Genomic DNA, 22181 nt, shown 5'->3' with positions numbered 1-22181 from the left:
TCTACCACCCTTTCTGTAAAAAGTATTTCCTTAGATTACTCCAGAGCCTATCACCTCTTAACTTCATCCTATGCCCTCTCATTCCAGAGTTTCCTTTCAAATGAAAGAGACTAGACTCATGCACATTTACACCATGTAGGTATTTAAACGTCCTTATTATATCTCCCTTCCCACCTTTCCTCCAAAGTACACAGGTGAGATCTTTAAGTTTGTCCCTGTACGCCTTATGACGAAGACCATACACCATTTTAGTAGCCTTCCTTTGACTCCATCCTTTTTATGTTTTTGAAGGTGTGGCCTCCAGAATTGTACACAGTATTCTAAATGAGGTCTCACCACAGTCTTATACAGGAACATCAATACCTCCTTTTTCCTACTGGCCATACCCCTCCCTATGCACCCTAGCATCCTTCCAGCTTTCGCCGACATCTTTTCAACCTGTTTGGCCACCTTAAGATCACCACATGCAATCACACCCGCTCTTCTGTCGTGCACATAAGTTCTTCACCCCTAAAGTAGGGGTGTCAAAGTCCCTTGAGGGCCCAGGGTTTCTCCAATAAATATGCATGAGATCTATTTGCATGCACTGCTTTCATTGTATGCTAATAGATCTCATGCATATTCATTAGGGAAATCCTGAAAATCTGACTGGATTGCGGCCCTTGAGGAGGGACTTTGACATCCCTGCCCTAAAGAAAGAATGAAGTAAGTCAGGTCAGGGGGCAGAGCTGGACTTAAATATGCTGACGTCCAGAGCCACCTGTAGGCTTTATTTCTGGGGTGTTTGTACTTTGCCCTTCCTTAATGCCAGCCCTTTGGTGGGACAGGAGGTCAGCAGGGTCGTCGGCACCATAGGAGCCAACTTTTCAAAATTATTGGGGATTCTAACCCAGTGGTTCCCAACCCTGTCCTGGTCCGGATGTTCAGCTACCAAATGGGGGGATTAGTATTAGAGGGAAGTAGCCTTGAAAGGGACTTGGGTGTACTGGTGGACACAACAATGAAGTCAACGGCACAATGCGCAGCAGCCTCAAAGAAGGCAAACAGAATGTTGGGTATTATCAAGAAGGGTATTACAACCAGAACGAAAGAAGTCATCCTTCTGTTGTATCGGGCAATGGTGCGCCCGCACTTGGAGTACTGTGTCCAGTACTGGTCACCGTATCTTAAGAAGGATATGGCAATACTTGAGAGGGTTCAGAGGAGAGCGACATGAATGATTAAAGGCATGGAAAACCTTTCATACACTGAAAGATTGGAGAGACTGGGGCTCTTCTCCCTGGAAAAGCGGAGACTTAGAGGGGACATGATAGAAACCTACAAGATCATGAAGGGCATAGAGAGAGTAGAGAGGGACAGATTCTTCAAACTTTCAGAACATAAAAGAACAAGAGGGCATTCGGAAAAGCTGAAAGGGGACAGATTCAAAATGAATGCTAGGAAGTTTTTCTTTACCCAGCGTGTTGTGGACATCTGGAATGCGCTTCCAGAGGGCGTAATAGGGCAGAGTACGGTGCAGGGGTTCAAGAAAGGATTGGACAATTTCCTACTTGAAAAAGGGATAGAGGGGTATAGATAGAGGGCTACTGCACAGGTCCTAGACCTGTTGGGCCACCGTGTGGGCGGACTGCTGGGCACGATGGACCTCTGTGGAGACATTTCTTATGTTCTTATGAATATGCATGAGAGAGATTGACATGGAGGTGACAGGCATGCATATCTGCTCCATGCATATTCATTAAGGTTATCCTGAAAACCTGACTGGCTGGTTGGGAACCACTGTTCTAACCTATGGAAATGACCCCACGGGACACCATTGGGGGTGCTCAAAACCCTTCACCCTTGCACCAGTTCTTCCCTTTCCTTCACAATCCAGCTCCTCCCCCTTCCTCGGTGGGCTCCGGGTAGCAGGTGGGAGCCGGACTCCGCCTCTCTTCGCCTTGGGGGGCGGGTCTGCGCCCTCGCCCCGCCCTTCGCCGCCATCCCAGCCCCTCTCCACATTCTCTGCCCGGCCGAGCCATGGCTGTGCTGCCCGCGCTCTGCGTCTACACCGGGACTCTTCTCGCTGCTGCCGCCGCCGCCGCCACCAGCGACCCGGCCGGGCAGACGGCGGCGCCGGAGCCTCCCTTTCAGAAACCCACCGTCCTCCTCGCCCTCCTCGCCCGCAACGCTGCCCACACGCTGCCCTACTTTCTGCACTGCCTCGATCAGCTGCACTACCCCAAGAGCCGGTTGGCGATCTGGTAAGCCCGAGAGGGGGGGGGGGGAGTGCAGGTGGCCGGAGGAAGGGGGTCGGTTTCCCCTGATCTCTGCCTTGTAGTCCTAGTACATTCATCAGGCACATGCAACTTGCAAAGATGAATCATATAACTCTAGATGACACAGGGGTCGTATCGATTGAAAGCTTTATAAACGTACATTGCACCGCTGCTCGGGGATAACGCTTTCTCCTGCAGCCTGGCTCGGGGCTCTCATAAATGTTCTGCACAAAATCCCACTGCTGTGCAGCCAGGGGAAGGACTCTGAAACCAGCTTCTTAAATCTTGCAAAAGTTAAGCTACAAAGCGTGTACAGGTACTGAAATGTGTTATGGAAATTGGCAACTATCCCTTGGCTGAAAGCTGGAGTGTGCCATCACTCCAGCAATGCAAAGTCACTGTAAACAGGGTACTAAAAGTGAATAGGTGAAGAGGAAGCTCAGTATCTGCCTGTCTTATGTTAGGTGCTTAAGAAAAATGCCAGAAGAAATGTAAATTTATACTTTAAAACGGCGGAACAATATGTGATACACTACTTCATGTTAAACCTACTTTAGAAAGCAAAAGAAAAACTGTACAAGATGCAGGCTATGTTTATTGTACCAAATATTAATGCAGTTGCTAATATCATCTTATTACAAACCAAGGGACCCAACACGGTCTGTGTTTCAGAGAACACCTTCTTCAGGGGTCCATGGTTGATAAGGTATAAGATAAACTGCAATAATAAAGGTATAAAGCAAGTGCCTGAATGAATCAGATCGCAAGCCAGCAGTGCACTTATACCTTATCAACCATGGACCCCTGAAGAAGGTGTTCTCCGAAACACAGACCGTGTTGGGTCCCTTGGTTTGTAATAAGATGATATTACCAACCGCATTAATATTTGGTACAATAAAGATAGCCTGCATCTTGTACATTTTGATCTGCAGTTTTTCTTTTGTTTTCTGTTTGTGCTCATTATACTGCAGACTCTGTTGGATTTTTTGTTGTTGTGGTAAACCTACTTTAGATAAATATAAAAGTCGCCTTTTCATGATATTGACAGGAATAGGGGTTCAACTGATTACTCATAATTGGAAAAAACATGATAGGATTAATTTTACTTTTTGGTGGGTAACTGTGTGTACTACATATTAGTATGAAAGGATGATGGCGGAACGTTGGGGGAATAATAAGTCCTTTAATGATGTATGGAGTCCATTGACTAATTTTATTGCATTATAATTAGGGTTATGCTTCTTTCTTTTTTCATTAGAGTCCTTGCACATCCAGGGTGGGGGAAATAAATGTATTTTAAGGAGATAAATTATTTCATTACAATAGTGAAATCATATCATATGTATTATTGCTTTATTAATTAAGGGGAAGAAATGATTGTTTAGTCTATCAATTGTATAGTTAATAGTGTGATTTCATGTAGTTTGTATGACTTATCATTTGTATTGCACTATCAAAATTTAAAAACCAATAAAGATGTAAAACAACAACAACAAGAAAACAGTACGACATGTAGATGGCAAGAAGTACTGTAGTTTTTTTTTTTAATGGTCCTTATGATTTGTTCTGCCTTGCTGCGGGGCTTTCAAGTTCTCTTTCAAGTCCACTGAAGTATCAGATCACAGAGAGCTAAATGATACAGTAGAACTCAGCTGAGAGCCAAGGAAATGGAAGAGGTGGCAGTGAGCCTCACAGCAGGTATTTAACTACTTGTGTACTGCAAAGGTCTGCTGCATTTTCTCCATTTTTAACAAGAAGGTAAAACAAAAGTAACTTTTACAAAGGGTAATTTTATCAAGTATTTTCCACTTATAAAACTGGTACAAATACACATCCTGACTGGAGCATGCATTCTTTTATGCAGTCTGTGCTCCTGAAGAGGGAGGAGGAGCATTCTTTTTATACAGAATGTTTAAACTTGTAATAAGGATAAATAGCAATCAAAAAGCAGCCATGAAATACATTGCAATGCCATTTTCTAGTCCACATTAATTGAGGACAGATGTTTAAAAAAAAAAAAAATAATATTTTTAAAATTGCTAATTCATATAAAAGGCATCAACCAACATACTTCATCTTACAAAACAGATGAAGCTTTCACATATCTTTTTTGTTGCTTGATGTATTCTGGCAGCCTGTTCCACTCAGGTCCCGCACATAGGAAAGTACTAGATTTCATAGTCTGTAAATGCAATTTCTTATGAGTTATTCACATTTGCAGCCAACTGAGATACCGTTATCTGTCGGTCTTCTTAATCAAGGCATCCGCTCTGTCAATGGGCTCTTGTGTGTGCGATGTTGATGGGTGACCAGAATGACAATCGTCAGTTTACACCTGTTCTTCACACTTTAAATCTTTTTACCCACTCACAAACCTGGTAAATTTCCACAAGTTTCACTTCCTCTGCCCAAAGAAAGCACACTATCGCATGTTCTTCGATGGTGCAATCTTGTTTCTGACCTTGAGGCTGCCACATGACTAATGGTCGAGCGCTACATTGTGCATGGACGAACTATCCAACAGGCAATGTATGAGTACCTATGTTGCATTTCGCTAGCTCTGTTCTGGTTATCGCGTAATTTAACAATCGTCTTTAATTTTTTATTTCACCCTCGTACATTCAAACTATTGTTGACATTTTGCAGGTGGTAAGGCTCATGTGCTAATCTCAGGCGAATCAGTTAACATAACATAACATAAGCAATGCCTCTGCTAGGTCAGACCTGAGGTCCATCGTGCCCAGCAGCCCGCTCACACGGCTGCCCAACAGGTCCAGGACCTGTGCAGTAATCCTCTATCTATACCCTTTTATCCCCTTTTCCAGCAGGAAATTGTCCAATCCTTTCTTAAACCCCAGTACCGTACTCTGCCCTATTATGTCCTCTGGAAGCGCATTCCAGGTGTCCACCACACGTTGGGTAAAGAAGAACTTCCTAGCATTTGTTTTGAATCTGTCCCCTTTCAATTTTTCTGAATGCCCTCTTGTTCTTTTATTTTTTGAAAGTTTGAAAAATCTGTCCTTCTCTACTCTCTCTATGCTCTTCATGATCTTGTAAGTCTCTATCATATCCCCTCTAAGTCTCCTCTTCTCCAGGGAAAAGAGACCCAGTTTCTCCAATCTCTCAGCGTATGAAATGTTTTCCATCCCTTTTATCAGACGTGTCGCTCTCCTCTGAACCCTCTCGAGTAACGCCATATCCTTCTTAAGGTACGGCGACCAATATTGGATGTAGTACTCCAGCTGCGGACGCACCATCGCCCGATACAACGGCAGGATAACTTCTTTCATTCTGGTTGTATTCCTAGTATTCCTAGCATTCTATTCGCTCTCTTGGCGGCCGCTGCGCACTGTGCCGTCGGCTTCATTGTCATGTCCACCATTACCCCCAAGTCCCTTTCTTGGTTACTCTCATTCAGTTAGCGTGTAGTAATGTGGTTGAGTTAACTGCTTTGTGCTGTCACGCCCACTTTCTGGCCCCAGACATGCTCCCTCAGAGAAAAATAAAAAATGTTTAGTAAGTGGTTTGTACATGCCCATTCGCAACTTAACGCAGGACATCTCAGTTCACCCCATGGTAAGCACACCCTAATGTTCACTGCAGTCTATTAAATGGAACTTTAAACGTGCTTAAGGAAACTTCAGAAAAAAAAAAAGTAGCCTACATGGAAATTTCTTTGGGGAGCTGGTATTTGCGTGGGACTGGAGCAGAGCTGTGACATACGTGTGTATGCAAAAGGTCGACACTTATAGTTGTGTCTGCCTTGGAGTGGATATAAATTTGTGGGAGAACATTGATGCACTTTTGTGGAAAACTCTGGGAGCGAAAAGGGCAAACAGAATGTTAGGAATGATAAAGAAGGGGATCACGCTGTACCGGGCCATGGTGCGCCATCCCCTTGAGTACTGCGTCCAGCACTGGTCACCATACATGCATGCAAACTCCCCGACTCAATCGATCAGGCCCAAAAACTACTTCAGGACGCCTGAGCACGTCTCATGGTAATGGATTTTAATCTGATATAAGCACACATTAGTGCTATCGTCGCTTAGTAAAAGGACCCCTTCTGTGTGACATATATGCAAAAGAGGGGAAATCCGGAGAGGTGAAAAACTTTTTCATATCACTAGAGAGGTTGTTAAAATGTCTTTCTTTGTGGTATTTGATAGAGTATTAGAAGAGGGTTCATTCCAGTTTATGAATGTGTCAAAATTGTTCCCTCAGAAAGCAATAGGAGATTATGCTGTAAATAACAGAACAGCACTCCTGTTCCATTTTGTGTTGGCCCAGAGTAGAAATAAATATGTGTAAGTATGAGGCAACTAAAATGCACAGATGTTTTGGGGTTCATATGTATTCATGAGTATGTCTGTGGGTGGCAGATGAAGTGTTTCTAGTGGCCTGGGTGCTCCAAATACTTTAAGATCATAATAAATGTCTGTTTATTTGGCTTTTTTTCCCCCCTCAGTAATGCCAGTTGCCAAATTCTTCTTACTAATCGCCCATCAGAGGCCAAAATAGTTTTGAGAGAATTTTGGCCTGTAGAATATGATATTAGGTAAAAAATAATTATAAACAAAACAAAAAACCCATACAGTGTACATGAGGAAAAAACCGGTGCAAGTATTCCTCATGTGTGTACAGGAGCAGCTTTTTAAAATCTCTGCTCCCAAGTCAAATGTACACCCTGAACCAGCAGTACTCTCCATTCCCTCTTAGCAGCAATCATTCCATTGATACCCTCCCCCACCAGAAATCAGTCCCTCAATCCCCCCCCAAACATCTGATGCCCATATCCCTCCCAAGCCATTAGAACACTTCCCTTACTCTTCCATGACAGCTAGTGACCTCTTGCAACAACTCTCTACCCAGTGGCTCTCCTGAAGATGCATCCCCATCCCTTGACTCCACCCCCAGCCTTACTGATATCCCTGTTGTCTAGTGTGAGCAACAGTGATCTTCAGTTGCTCCTGCTCCTTGAGTTCATAAAAAGAAAAAATTACCATCATGACACCTAGTGGTAATTTTGCATTATTACGTGGGCTGAGACTCTGGGGATTCCCATTTCAGCTCCCTGTGACTCTGGACAAGTCACTTAACCCTCCATCGCTTCGGGTACAAAAATTTAGATTGTGAGCCCATTAGGGACAGAGACAGGCAGTATAACAAACCATACCTTTTTACCCTTAAATAAGAGCATTTTCCCTTACTTCAGAGACTGACACCTAGTGGTAATATATTGAAATTACCACTAGGGTCATACCTGTCATTTTTGAACTTTGACCATAAGAACAGGAGTGAATGGGGATTGCCCCTGCTCCGCTAGACACCAGAGATCCTTTAAGGTTTGAGATGGGGATCTGGGAGTGGAGGGATCTGCTGAGAGGCGGTACTCGGGAGGGATTTGTCATAGCTGGTGAAGAGTGATGAATAGTCTTCTTTCTGGGGAGAGGATTGGATGTGTTTGGGGGAAGATGCAGGGGAATCATATGCCTTGCAGTGAGGGGGAGGTAGTTATCAGAGTCTGGTGGGGGTGGTGGATGCGGACATTGGCAATGGCACACACTCCTGAACAAAGATACTTATGTATGTCTTAGAGCAGTGTATCTCAAACTGTTTGCCGAGGCACACTGCCACGGCACATTGAGGAGGACGAGAGGCGCCTGCCAGCTTACTTCCCTATGCGGTAAAGCGCCAGTGCTGCCCGATTCGCCGAAGGCCTGCATGTTTCCCCCTTCTCTTTAGCATCCTCCAACTTCCCCCTTGGCCTCCTGGTCTCACCTTTAAAGCTAATTATAGCAACCTGGTAAAATGATTTTATTTTCTACATAGTGATTGAAATGTGTATGTTTTGAGAATTTATATCTGCTGTGTATATTGAGTGTATATGGAAAATGAATGAAAAAATTGCATTACAATTAGTAAAGGGGATGGGATCTGGGGCAGAGCTTGGGTGGGCCTAGGAAGGTCTGCGGTTGGGGTACTCAGTTGATATTTATTAGATTTAGGGGGTACTTAGCTTCAAGTGATTGAAAAACACTGCTGTAGGCAATCAGCTGGTGCCAGTGTCTCTCCTTCTCTCCGGCCCTCTTCCCTGCTGGCACCCCCTACTGGCATCTCAGGGCCCATCTTGAGGGCCCTGCACATGTGTGGATGTCAACGTGGTGATGTCATGCATATGCGTGATGTCATCACGGTGACATCCGCACACTTCTGGGTGCCTCAAGCTGTGGCCACTACCTTTATTATGTCCCAGCTCGAGAAAGTTTGAGAGACACTGTTTTAGAGTAAATGAAAATGCTGCTGTTTAGATATTTTTATAAGGGGCCGCTGAAATGTTCTCAGCCAGTCATGAAGAGAATGATGTAGAGCCATGAAAATTATGAGTTATTCTATATTTTTCTTGACACTTTTTGTTTCGCTTCATATCGCTGAAATGAAAAGTGTCAAGAAAAGTGTAACTTGTAAGTTTCATGGCTCCACATTATTCTCTTCTTGGTTGGGCTGAGAACTTTTCAGTGGCCCCTCACCCATCTGTGTAGATTCCCCTTGTAAGATGGGGAATCCACATCGGTGTGTTTGACTGGCCCAAATCACGTGCTTTCTCCACCCCTACCACACCTCCTGGTAAGGTAAACATGGATTTTAGACATGTACTAACTCTACTTTACTGTTGAAAAGGATTAAAACCACAGAATAACAATCTATCTGCAATGGCAGCAGGTATAGAAAAAAGCCTCAGAACCCATCTGTGAGTGTTTCAACTATGCTGCAAGGTATAGTTTATACAGGTTGGAGTTTTTTTTATGCCAGTGGCTGATTTCATGACAGCACTCTACTACCTATGTTTATGACTGTCACTTTATTCTAAGGCTTTTTTTCTCCACCTGCTATCGTTACAGATAGATTGTTATTCACTCTCTGTGGTTTTAATCCTTTTCAACAGTAAAGTAGAGTTAGTACGTGTCTAAAAGCCATGTTTACCTTACCAAGAGGTGTGGTAGGGGTGGAGAAAGCACGTGATTTGGGCCAGTCAAACACACCAATGTGGATTCCCCATCTTACAAGGGGAATCTACACAGATGGGTGAGGGGCTGCTGAAAAGTTCTCAGCCCAACCAAGAAGAGAATAATGTGGAGCCATGAAACTTACAAGTTACACTTTTCTTGACAGTAAAGTAGAGTTAGTATTGTTATTCTATTGAAATCCTTATTGTTTGTAGTTTTATACATGTACACCAATCTACACTCATGAACGCTTCTTTTCACACATGATATATTTCTACAATAAGGCCCTCAGCATAGTTTTTCTTACATACTATTTTCTTCTTTAAGCCATCCAGTGATCATAATGCTCTCTATACTATAGTCATTTTGAGTTTTCCCTTTACCTTTCTAGTGTCTCCGAGCCTGTTTTGGAAGGCACAGATTGCCCTAATACTAATCTACTATTTTTTTTCTGGGAAGTGTTTTTTCTTTTACTGGATCAATAGCATCCATAGCAGAGATCCAGTCATCCTACCACTGCTTAATTAACTTTTCTACTCCCAAAAGTTTGAGTGTTAGTTGTAACCTGCTTAGACTTTTATAGATAATGTGGGAAAGAGATTTGTTAAATAAATCTGCAAAATCATCGGGCAGTGAGGCCAAATTTGCAAGTAAAACTTCCCTGTTTAACTTTTGATGTGTTCTTTTTCATCCTGCACATTCCCCCAGCTTCGAAACACAACCTGGAGAGAAAGCAATTAACCAGGTAATGGTTGATTCATTGAAAGTATAAATCCCATCTAGATTATTGATCTTTAATTTTACACCTTTTGAATAAAATCAAGGTTATATCTTCCAACCTGCTGAGAAATCCCAAGGTTAACATACAGTATGATCCTCAAATTCTGCTTTATACCCATGGGATGTAACATGTGACTCCTTTACTTAAAAAAGCACACTGGCTTCCAGTCGCACATCGTATAATGTACAAATTAAGTTTGCTCACCTTTAAATCTCAGATATTTTAAACCCCAGCTTTTATCTATAAAGTATTGATTCCTTATACAGCATCTAGATTACTGAGGTCAAATGACCAACACTTATTAGTCATTCCCTCCCTTAAAATTATTAGCACATGACGGCAATCCATCTTTTCCGTTACGGCTCCTTAAACATGGAATTCCCTTCCAATTTATTTAAGAGAAGAAAAAAATTTTGAAAAAATTTAAGAGCAGACTCAAGGGCTACCTTTTTAAAGATGCATTCAATGACTAAATGAATTGCTTAAGAGTTTCATTGTATCTTTATTTTTTTGAGAGCTTTTCTCCTTCCCCTACCTATTGTTTTTGACCTTAAATGTTTTTCTTTTTATTAATCAGATTGTATTTCTTTCCTATTCTTTCCTTGTGTTTTATTATGTTTGTAAAGCTGGCTTTGATTATGTTTCGTAGATTTAGTCTTTTTGTTAGTTATGTTTGTTTCCCCTAACTTTGTAATTTTATTGATTTGTTCATCGCTTAGAATTTGGAATAGGCGATTAATCAAATTTTATAATAAACTTGAAACTTGATTTGATGATGCCCAATACTTCTAAATTAGGAGTTGATAAAACTAATATAGTAATAAGCTCTAATAAATTAATATTAGAAGCAGTACCCAGCTGGGGAAGCCATTAGATCTGGGGGTCAATTGACTCCTAGGGGATCCATGGGTGAATTTCAGGGCATCCGTGATGGTAGATCAAAATTAACATTTATTTTCACTATACAGTCCGGTACTGTTGATTTTTCTCACAGATAATGAGAGACTAGATGTAGTACTGTAGTAGTAATGGTAGTAGAAAATGTAGATCTGTTTTAAATTGCACAAGAGGATTGTATTTCATAATTATAATGAGTGGCCATTATTTTTTTCATGAAAAGGAGTGTTTTTTTTAGATTGTTTAACTTTAAAGTTTACTAAGGCGCGCTAGCCGATTTAGTACGCGCTAAATGCAAACGCATCCATAGAATATAATGGGCGCGTTAGTATTTAGCGCACAGTAATAGTTAGTGCGCGCTAAATCGATTAGTGCATGCTAAATCAGTTAGCTCGCGCTAGATCGGCTAGCACACCTTAGTAAAAGAGGGGGATACTGTATATAATCAAATCTCAGTATATAAAGTACATTATTATTCATTGCATGCAAAGTTGTGTTTATGTCACTATTTCTGGGGAAGGGGGTCCATAGCTTTCATCAGATTCTTAAAGGGGTCCATTGACTCAAAAAAAGGTTAAGATTCACATTAGACAATCAGCAAATTGATCACAAGCTTAGCATCGTTCCTCAAATGCAGCATCTCCATTCCCAAGGAAGTTTAAGAACATAAGAACATAAGCAGTGCCTCTGCCGGGTCAGACCACAGGTCCATCCTGCCCAGCAGTCCGCTCCCGCGGTGGCCAAAAACAGGTCAAGGCCTGTCTGAGTCATCAGAAGGGGCTCCCCTGCCACCTTGGTTTCCCATTTAAGTTCTGCCCTCCTATCGAAGTCCTAGCCCTCCGGTCTTGCACATGCACGACCAGGTTGGTTTACTCAGTACCCCACGATCCCTCTATCCCTCAGGAATCCATCCAATCCCTGCTTGAATCCCTGTACCGTACTCTGCCTGATCACTTCCTCCGGTAGCGCATTCCAAGTGTCCACGACCCTTTGGGTGAAAAAAAACTTCCTTGCATTTGTTTTGAACCTGTCTCCCTTCAGTTTCTCAGAATGCCCCCTCGTATTTGCTGTCCCCTTCAGTCTGAAGAATCTGTCCCTATCCACCCTCTCTATGCCCCTCATGATCTTGAAGGTCTCTATCATATCTCCCCTGAGTCTCCTTTTCTCCAGAGAGAAGAGCCCCAGCCTATCCAGCCTCTCGGCGTATGAGCAGTGTTCCAGCCCTTTTACCATTTTTGTTGCTCTCCTTTGGACTCTCTCAAGTACCGCCATGTCCTTCTTGAGGTGCGGCGACCAATACTGAACGCAGTATTCCAGATGTGGACGCACCATCGCTCGATACAATGGCATGATGACTTCCCGTGTTCTGGTTGTTATGCCCTTCTTTATGATGCCCAGCATCCTGTTGGCTTTTTTCGAGGCTGCTGCGCACTGTGCAGATAGCTTCAGTGATGCATCCACCAGCACACCCAAGTCTCTCTCGAGTCTGCTGTCTCCCAATAATACCCCCCCCTAATTTGTAGCTGAAGAACGGGTTCTTTTTCCCTATATGCATGACCTTGCATTTGTCCACGTTGAAGCGCATTTGCCATTTGTTTGCCCAGTCTTCCAGCTTGTCCAGGTCCCTTTGTAGGTCCTCACACTCCTCCCTGGTCCTAACTCTGCCGCACATTTTGGTATCGTCTGCGAATTTTATAACCTCACACTTTGCCTCCTTTTCCAGGTCATTGATGAATATGTTAAAGAGTAAAGGCCCCAGCACCGATCCCTGTGGCACACCGCTCGTGACTCCCCGCCAGTCAGAATATTGACCCTTTACTCCAACCCTCTGCAGTCTACCCGACAGCCAGTGCTTGATCCATCTGTGCACATCCCCTCCCACCCCGTGGCTCCACAGTTTCTTAAGTAGCCTTTCATGTGGCACCTTGTCGAAAGCCTTTTGAAAGTCGAGGTAAATGATGTCTATGGGCTCCCCATTGTCCATCCGACTGCTTATTCCCTCAAAGAAGTACAGAAGGTTCGTTAGGCATGACCTTCCCTTACAGAATCCGTGCTGGCTTGTTCTCAGTAGGCCATTCCTCTCGATGTGCTCGCAAATGCCGTCCTTGATCATAGCTTCCACCATCTTCCCTATTATTGAAGTCAGGCTTACCGGCCTGTAGTTCCCGGGGTCACCCCTCGATCCCTTCTTGAAGATCGGTGTGACATTTGCCAATTTCCAGTCCTCTGGCACCTCACCAGTTTTCAAGGATAGGTTGCAAACATGTTGGATTGTGCCCGCTATTTCCTGTCTTAGTTCTTTCAGAACCCTTGGGTGGATCCTGTCCGGGCCCGGTGATTTGCCGCATTTTAACCTGTCTATCTGTTTGAGGACATCCTCCCTACTTACCTCTATGTGCTCTAATTTTTCAGCCTGTTCCCCACTCATGAGCTCCTCTGAGTCTGGTATATTAGATGTGTCTTCGCTCGTGAAAACCGACGAGAAGAACGTGTTCAACCTCTCAGCTACCTCTTTATCCTCCTTTTTTTTTTTTTTTTTTGAGTTCAATAATTTTATTGAATATTATAAATAATATACAGAAAGCAGTTCAAGTACATGAAAATTGAATAAGAAATATTGATGTAGAAACAAAAGAAACCGTAATTGCATTCATTTGCATATAACAAATTATTAAGAAGAATTCAGAGTATTTGAAACTGCTAAGAAAAGAAATAGAAAGGGTAGATAAGCAGAGAGGATGAAGTAAAAGAAAAAAGAAAGTGAGGATGAAGTAAAAGAAAAAAGAAAGGTAAAGAAGGAGAAAGAGAAAGAGGGAGAAAAAGAGAGAGGTAGAAGTGTCTACGAGGCAGAATGAACATATGAATCCAAGAACGACCAAGGTGATTTATTTCGCATCAATTTTGTAGAGAAACGAGATATCATGTTTTTTTCATATGCATATGATTCGAATTTATGGTACATGCTCAAAGAGTTCCATCAAAAGGTGTAGTCTAGTAATGTAGATGATTTCCAATTTTTTAAAATGTGCATAAGAGCTGTCACAAACATGGTGTCAATGAGTTTGGGAGGACAGTTTGATAGTGCGAAGCAAGGGTGTTGAGAACGAAGGATTATAATGTCCATGGAAATAGGTTCTGAACATTTGGTAATAGATTTTATGGTGTCCCAGATACGAATCCAAAAGGAATGAACCATAGTACAGTGAAGAAGCATGTGATCAAGAGTTCCAGGCTCTTTCAAACAGTTCCAACAGGTAGGATCTTGTTTCAGTTTCGCTTTCCACATTCGAAACGGAGTCCATACTGCATTCCACATAACAAAGAACATTGATTGCGAGACTCTTGAGGATAATAGAGGACGATTTGTAGATGACCAGAAGAGTTCCCAATCTATTTCAGAAAGCTTGGTCTTTAAGATAGTGCCCCAGTGGTTCATGGATTGAGGCGTAAAAGTGAAGGTGTGATCTCTTAAGATACTATAAAAAAGAGATATCGCCCTACCTTTCAGTAAAGCCAAGGTAGACCAGTGACGAATAGTTTGATGAGAGGTCATAAAGTCAGGGCGCATTTGCACATTAGATAGTATTCTAGTAAGCGTAAGCCATTGAGGATATACAGAGGATGGGAGTGAGTTTACAGAACAAAAAGTATCAAATGGGACAAATGAAGAGGAGGAGATCAATTGATGAACAAACCACACACCCGCCCGCTGCCACCTCTTCCATGAAAGGGATCTACCCTTATTTTGAATTTTAGAATTATTCCAAAGGGACATGAGTGGGCCTTCAGCAACAGAGATCTCAGCCACTGCATCTAATAATTGAAAAGCATGTTGTGTTGCGCTCAGCAAAGAATACTTTCTCAAGTGTCTAGGTATCGACACTGTAAGGAAGCAGGAGATGTGTAATGGTGCACATAAAAAGCATTCCATTTCAAACCATGCTGGTTGATCCTGTGGATAAGAGTCAACAATCCAGTGAGCTCCGTATTTGGCTAAGTATGCGATGTAGTAATAATAAAAATCAGGTAAATTTAAGCCACCTTTAATCTTAGAGGCCTTCAGCTTGGCGAGAGCAATACGAGGTTTTTTCTTGTTCCAGATAAATTCAGAAATTTTCATATTAAGCCAATGAAATAACGGTTTATGGCAGAGAAGGGGAAGCATAGATAAAGTATAATTAATTTGTGGAGCTAAGGTCATTTTAATGGAGGCTATTCTACCCCACCAGGACAAATAAAGCGGGGACCAACGAGATGTAGTACTTGAAACCAAGTTTTTGATTTTAGATATCTTGAGATCCTGAGCAAGTAATGGATCTTTATGTATTAAAATCCCCAAATATTTTACGGCTCCCTGTGACCATGAAAAAGGAAATTGAGCTAGATCTGAGGAGGAAATGTGATCATTTAGCGGAAAGATCTCTGATTTCTCCCAATTAACAGAATATCTCTTTATCCTCCTTAATCACTCCCTTCTTGTCCCCATCGTCCAACGGCCCTACCTCCTCTCTCGCTGGTCGCTTCCCCTTAACGTAACTGAAGAATGCCTTGAAGTTTTTCGCCTCCTTGGCCAGCCCCTCTTCGTATTTCTCTTTTGCTTTTCTAACCTCCCGGTGGCATTCCTTTTGGCATTTCCTGTGCTCCTGGTGATTTTCCTCTGTTGGGTCCTTTTTCCATCTCCGGAAAGATACTTTTTTGTCCTTTATCGCCCTCTTTACTTCTATTGACATCCAAACCGGGTCCTTTGATCGCTTGTTCTTGCAGCCTTTCCTGAAATTGGGGATGTACATTCTCTGTGCTTCCTGCAGGGTGTCCCTGAATAGGGTCCAGGCGCTTCCCACAGTCTCCATCCTAAAGATGTTTCTGAGCTTCCTCCCCACCATTTCCCTCATAGCAACGTAGTTCCCTTTCTTGAAGTTCAGCGCAGTTGTTGCGGTCCTCCTAACTATGGGTGTCCCTCTTTCTAATGTGAATCTGATCGTGTTGTGTTGTTTCTGTCCTATGTCTAAATATACATACAATAGCATTCTTTTTTTCCAACCCTCAGGCAGTGAACTGATACCTACCCCTTGTGGTGAAGCTCAGACAGACAGCATTACTTGATCAATAATTTGTGACCACCTCTAGAAAAAAGTGATTAAAGGGATGATCCTTTATGTGTGGAATTACTTGAATTGTATTTTTGTTTAATTCATTTATTACAATGTTATAATTATTATTAAAACAATGGGGGAAGGGGGAGAGGAGTATGGGGGTTATGGGAAGGGGGAAGGAAACAGGGGGAGTGTATTAAGAGATGTAATGGGTAATATGGAAATATATTTTGAAGGAATGATAGACATATGATAAAATTTATAAGGTGAATTTAAATGTAATGATTATTTTATTGTATTATATTATTGTATATTTATTGGATTCCTTCAATAAAATGTTATAAATTAAAGTCACCAGAAACAAAAAAGAGGTTTTTAATGAATTTTGTTAGTGCAAACAATTTTTAATATGATAGTCCAAACCCCATCTTTTTATGTGGAGAAATAAATAAAAGTAAAAGCATTACAGAAGTTCAAGCGTGTAAGTTTTGCAGACTGCTTATACACCCATGGCATGAAAACCAGCTATTTTCAACATTTTGGATTTGCTTCTTTAGTCACTTTTTCCAAGAGATGGTCACCTTTGTATGCCACTATTCAGTAATAAATAGATTACAAAGCAAAGCCATCTTATTATGGACTGGCTTGGTACTCCAACCTGGGCTTGCTGAGCAGATGTTCATTATGATTATACATCCTCTTTTAACACTCAGGGAGAACCCTTGGCCCTTGCCCAGATTTCAGTTACTGACACTGCAGTGATAAAGGTCTGCACTTGTTTGCATTCTCACTTTATATTATACGGTTTCACTTTTATCACAAGATCATAACTGCCGCTGCAGGCTTACGAGTGTGGAAACGCAGCTTTGTGTTAAGCCATATCTCTATATAGTGGACTTTGAAAGATTTTTATATTGCTTATTCAGTAAAATTGGTGTTTGAACTTCTTCCGACCCCTTTTTTTGGGGAGACCATTTATCTAACACTATTTCTTTTGACCGGTTCACTGCTGTAAGGTCTGATTATTTTTCTTTTTTGATGCTTGGGATAAATAAACACCCACACTATTCCCCCCCCCCCCCAGCTAGCACTGAAGAATTGATACAACTCTTGTGTTCCTCCTTAGATGTACATTTTAACCCAAGTAAAAGAAATTGGATAGCATACAGACATTTAACATAGGCCCTCTTTTACTAAGGTGCTTTAACCGATTAGTGTGCACTAAAAGCTAACGTGTGCATATTAGTCTGTAAACGTCCAGTTAGCTCTTTTGTAATCCGCCTTGAACTGCAAGGTATAGGCGGCATAGAAGTCCCTAATGTAATGTAATGTTAGCATTTAGCACGTGCTAATTCGATTAGCATGCACTAATTGGCTAGCGCACCTTAGTAAAAGAGGAGGATATTGTACATTAAGGATTGCGGAAAGGAGCGTACTCCTTTGATGTACTCCATTGGAAAAGGACTCAATTGGATGTGCTGTTGTTGGCTGCGTGGATGGAGCTTAGGCTTCCATTGTTTTGAGGTAAATTCCATAATGATCCTTACTGCTTCCAAGCAGGAAGATGCAAGCACTCCATCTGTCCTCTGATGGTGCTGTATATTTAAGAGTCAGAGTTGTATATTTAAGAGTACAGAGTTGTTGGGTGTATGGGGTAATGTTAGGCTCCTGCTGTCTCTTTAGGTCAATGATATTCATGGCTGGGTAGATATCTGTAATGGAGTGTTGCTTAATTATCACCCCATCTCTCAGCTCCCTTTTCCCCAAGCAGCATTATGGGGTAAAGACCTTGAACAATTGCTCGTGCCTACTACCTATGGGGAATTCAGGAAACGCCTAAAAACACATCTGTTCCTGAAATACTTAGGAAACCAAGCTATACAATCTTAGTCCTCAACAAACGATCGCTAGAACTATCAATCACTAAGTCTGTACTTTGTTTATTCCATTCAATCTGTAACATTTCTAATCATTGTAAACCGTATAGAACTTCACGGTTCTGCGGTATATAAATTGTTAATATTATTTTTCTTTCTAAAGTCACTGAGAAATTCAAGTTCAAGTTTCAAGTATTATTTAAAATTTGATTAAACGCCTATTCGAAATTCTAGGCTTTTTACAAAGATTAAAAAGGGGAGGACAAAATCTAAAACAATGGACATATAGGGCTCCTTTTATCAAGGTGCGGTAGGGGTTTACCGCGTGTTAAACTGCCTGCTGCGCTAACCACTAACGCCTCCATTGACGAGGCGTTAGTATTTTGGCTTGCCGCGGGGGTTAGCGCACCTTGATAAAATGAGCCCATACATTCAAGACACATAGAATCGACATACAATTAATCAAGAGGTAAGAGGGGTGAACTAGAATAAGGTATAGAAAAGAGAACGATGACTGGAAAAACAATAGGAATAAAGGGGAACAGTTTCTTTATCACGGGATATCTTAGAACAGTGGTCTCAAACACGCGGCCCGGGGGCCACATGCGGCCCACCAGGTACTATTTTGAGGCCCTCGGTATGTTTATCATAATCACAAAAGTAAAATAAAACAATTTCTTGATCATATGTCTCTTTAGAACCTAACGGATGTAGCGGTATATAAGAAATAAATTACATTACATTACATTACATTTAGCTATAAATTACAATATTATTATTAAAACTTAGCCAAAAGGAAAGATTTATAAACTATTGAGTTTTACCTCATGCAAAATTATCATGCAAAATTGACATTAACTGTTTTTTCTGAGGCCCTTCAAGTACCTACAAATCCAAAATGTGGCCCTACAAAGGGTTTGAGTTTGAGACCACTGTCTTAGAAGCAGAGAAAGGAAAGCCAGTGTTCAAAGGTGTCTTTAAAATACAGCATTGTCTTTAATTTTTGTTTATTTCCATACACATCCAGGGAAGGGGGAGGGTGGGGGGAGGGATACTTTTATCTTAATTTTAGCTCTTTGAAAACATACATCCAGGTGGGTGGGATTACGTTACTACTTTAAATAGGGAAAGGTTATTGAAAGAATCTATGTTTTTGTTTTTGTTGACTTGTTATTGGATGGGTGGGTTTAAATGCTCATGTATGTCTGTAAGATGAATGTGATTTTCTTGATTTATTATATGTTTATATACTTCTGTATTGCACTGTTGATATATGAAAATCAATAAAGATTAAAAAAAAAAATTACAGCATTTTAATGCACCTTTGAATTTATCCAGATTTTGCCATTCAATTAGCCTCTTTTCTTGTTAAGGTAAATGCTCTTCACTCATGTCAGACAGGTTTTAGGGAGCACTTTTCTACTTAGCATATGTTCCTGGCCTTGCATGATCACATTCACATTTCTCTGGACAAAGGAAACGAGGATCTTCTTTTATTACTAGATTTGAAAGCAGCATTTGTTCTAGTTCAGCATGCCATCTTATTAGTTATTTTCAGCTCAAAACAATCCTGGTTTCTTTCCTATCTGTATGACAGGACATTCCAAGTTCAGTGGTCTGGCTCACTCTCAAAGGACTATAGGCTTTCCTGTGGATTACCCCAGGGCTCAGTATATTAGGCCCCTTTCAATCCAAAACATTTCTAGTTCCACTAGCTCTTCTGACAAAATCATATTCAGCTGTTACACTGTTCAGGCTGTTACTGAAATCTCCGCTACGTTAAATATCTTTCCAAATTGGCTCAGCATCAACGGATTGAAATTGAATACTCTGGCTATACTTTTTTCCTAGCGCAATATTTCTATATGGCCACTCTTGCCTGACATTCATGGCACCCACATTACTCTAACAAATTCTGTTTATATTCTTGGAGTTATCTTTGACAGTCATTTTACCTTCTCTGAACACATTATGAAACTTGGTACAGTACATACACTTTTCAATACTCCATGTCTCTAGCTATTGATCCACTCCTTGGTGCTATCTCTAATCTAATCTTTTTTTAAAAAAAATTCTTAATCATTTTCAAAACTTCAATTGTACACAAAAGATGATGCATTTACATAAAATATTATCATTACAGCACAATATACTTAATAGAATAAAGACAAGACTTATTTTCCCCCACCCATTTTCCAATTAACCAACACCTCATAAAAATACCTGTAAACAACCTATCTATATTTCTTAACCAATGCCAAAACATACTCCCTCCCCGGATGTGCATGTTTTCCTCAGTTATATAAATAAATCAATCCTTACAATATTTAGTTAATGGTTCCCAAACTTCCATAAATTTTTTATAATATCCCTTCTGAATTGCAACACAAATTTGGTCTTAATAAATCACAAAGTTATAGATGGTTGCCGTTGAAGCAGGCCATTCAAGAAGGGTTCCCTGAATGGAAAAAATTTGGAGGTTCAAAATAGCTTGCCAGCCTTATGTTTTCAGGTGGACTTCCTGGGTCACCAGGCCGCTCAGTGGTATAAATTAATATCTGTATTTTTGAATAAGAAACCAAAAAATGGTCTGCGTGACATTTGGAGCATTGAGATAAAGCATCAAATTACTGCATCTCAATGGCCACAAATTTGGTCTTGGAAGATGAGATGTGCAATGTCTGCATCTATGAGACAAACATGGGTTTTCTTATTACATAGAGCATTTTGGACCCCAGTTCGTTTGCACAGAGTAGATAGTCCCAAGTCTAATAGATGCTGGCATTGTCATCTGGAAGTTGGGATGTTAAATCATATACTATACTATTGACCCTTGATACTAAAATTCTGGAGATCGATTTGGGATCAAGTTAATAATTTATTAGAAAATCCAGTGGCATTATCATATGATACCATTTTATTTGGAACATCTATGAGGGCAAAAAGTCAAATTTTGGCAAAAAAATAACAAACTTTTGTTTATAATGGCAGGGGTTGCCATGCAGCTTATTGTAAAGAATTGGAAAAATTGGGATAGATTAAATTATTCATTCTGGTGGGAATCCCTATGTTATGTCTTTAAAATGGAAAAGTTTATCTCTAATCTAATCTAATCTAGTCTTCAATTTATATACCGGGTCATCTCCCAATGGAGCTCAACTTGGTTTACAAGTAATTAAAGACCAGCAAAAAAAAAAATGAACAAGAGCATAAGAGAAAATAAGTGTTGTAGAGCAATCAATTTGTTGAATCTTTAGGTAAACTGTTCAAGTATTGTGTAAATAATAAAGTTTTTAGGACTTTACGAAATTGTTGTAACTGACCTATCAATCTGACAGAGTCATGAAGCCCATTCCACATTTCTACCAGTTTATAAGTGAAAGATTGACTGAGTTTCCCGGCCAATTTAATACCTTTGAAGGAAGGAAATAGTAATTTATATCTCTGTGTATTCCTTGAATGGCAAGATCTAAGGGTATTCCAGTAGTAAGGGACCAAAGGGCCAAATATTTGAACATAAACATAAGCAGTGCCTCCGCCGGGTCAGACCATAGGTCCATCCTGCCCGGCAGTCCGCTCCCGCGGCGGCCCAAACAGGTCACAACCTGTCTGAATCACCAGAAGGGGCTCCCTTGCCACCTTGGTTTCTCATTGAAGTCCTATCTTCCCATCGTAGTCCTATCCCTCCGGTCTTGCACATGCACGACCTGTTGGGTTTCTATACTTATTACCTGGTTAGCTTTCTATACCTGTGTTACATCCCAGCACCTCTCTCAGTATCCCACGATCCCTTTATCCCTCAGGAATCCGTCCAATCCCTGTTTGAATCCCTGTACCGTACTCTGCCTGATCACTTCCTCCGGTAGCGCATTCCAAGTGTCCACGACCCTTTGGGTGAAAAAAAACTTCCTTGCATTTGTTTTGAACCTATCTCCCTTCAGTTTCTCCGAATGCCCCCTCGTACTTGTTGTCCCCTTCAGTCTGAAGAATCTGTCCCTATCCACCCTCTCTATGCCCCTCATGATCTTGAAGGTCTCTATCATATCTCCCCTGAGCCTCCTTTTTTCCAGAGAGAAGAGCCCCAGCCTATCCAACCTCTCGGCGTATGGGCAGTGTTCCAGCCCTTTTACCAGTTTCGTTGCTCTCTTTTGGACTCTCTCAAGTACCGCCATGTCCTTCTTGAGGTATGGCGACCAATACTGAACGCAGTATTCCAGATGTGGACGCACCATCGCTCGATACAATGGCATGATGACTTCCCGCGTTCT

At 41.4% G+C, this 22181-nt stretch overlaps 1 protein-coding gene across 1 annotated transcript in view; it reads left to right on the top strand.

Moving 5' to 3' along the window:
• Positions 1–1913: 1913 nt before the first annotated feature.
• COLGALT2 (collagen beta(1-O)galactosyltransferase 2) overlaps positions 1914–22181 on the top strand; it is a 161138-nt gene continuing 140870 nt past the window's right edge. Inside the window, exon 1 of the mRNA XM_033917269.1 lies at positions 1914–2243. Coding sequence (XP_033773160.1) covers positions 2020–2243 — 224 coding nt within the window. The 5' untranslated portion in view covers positions 1914–2019. The remainder of the gene's footprint in view (positions 2244–22181) is intronic.

The sequence above is a fragment of the Geotrypetes seraphini genome, chromosome 12 (genome assembly GCF_902459505.1).
Source record: "Geotrypetes seraphini chromosome 12, aGeoSer1.1, whole genome shotgun sequence".
Taxonomy (NCBI): Eukaryota; Metazoa; Chordata; class Amphibia; order Gymnophiona; family Dermophiidae; genus Geotrypetes; species Geotrypetes seraphini.
Note: the sequence above shows the minus strand (reverse complement) of the source record. Positions and strands in the feature narration are given on the sequence as shown.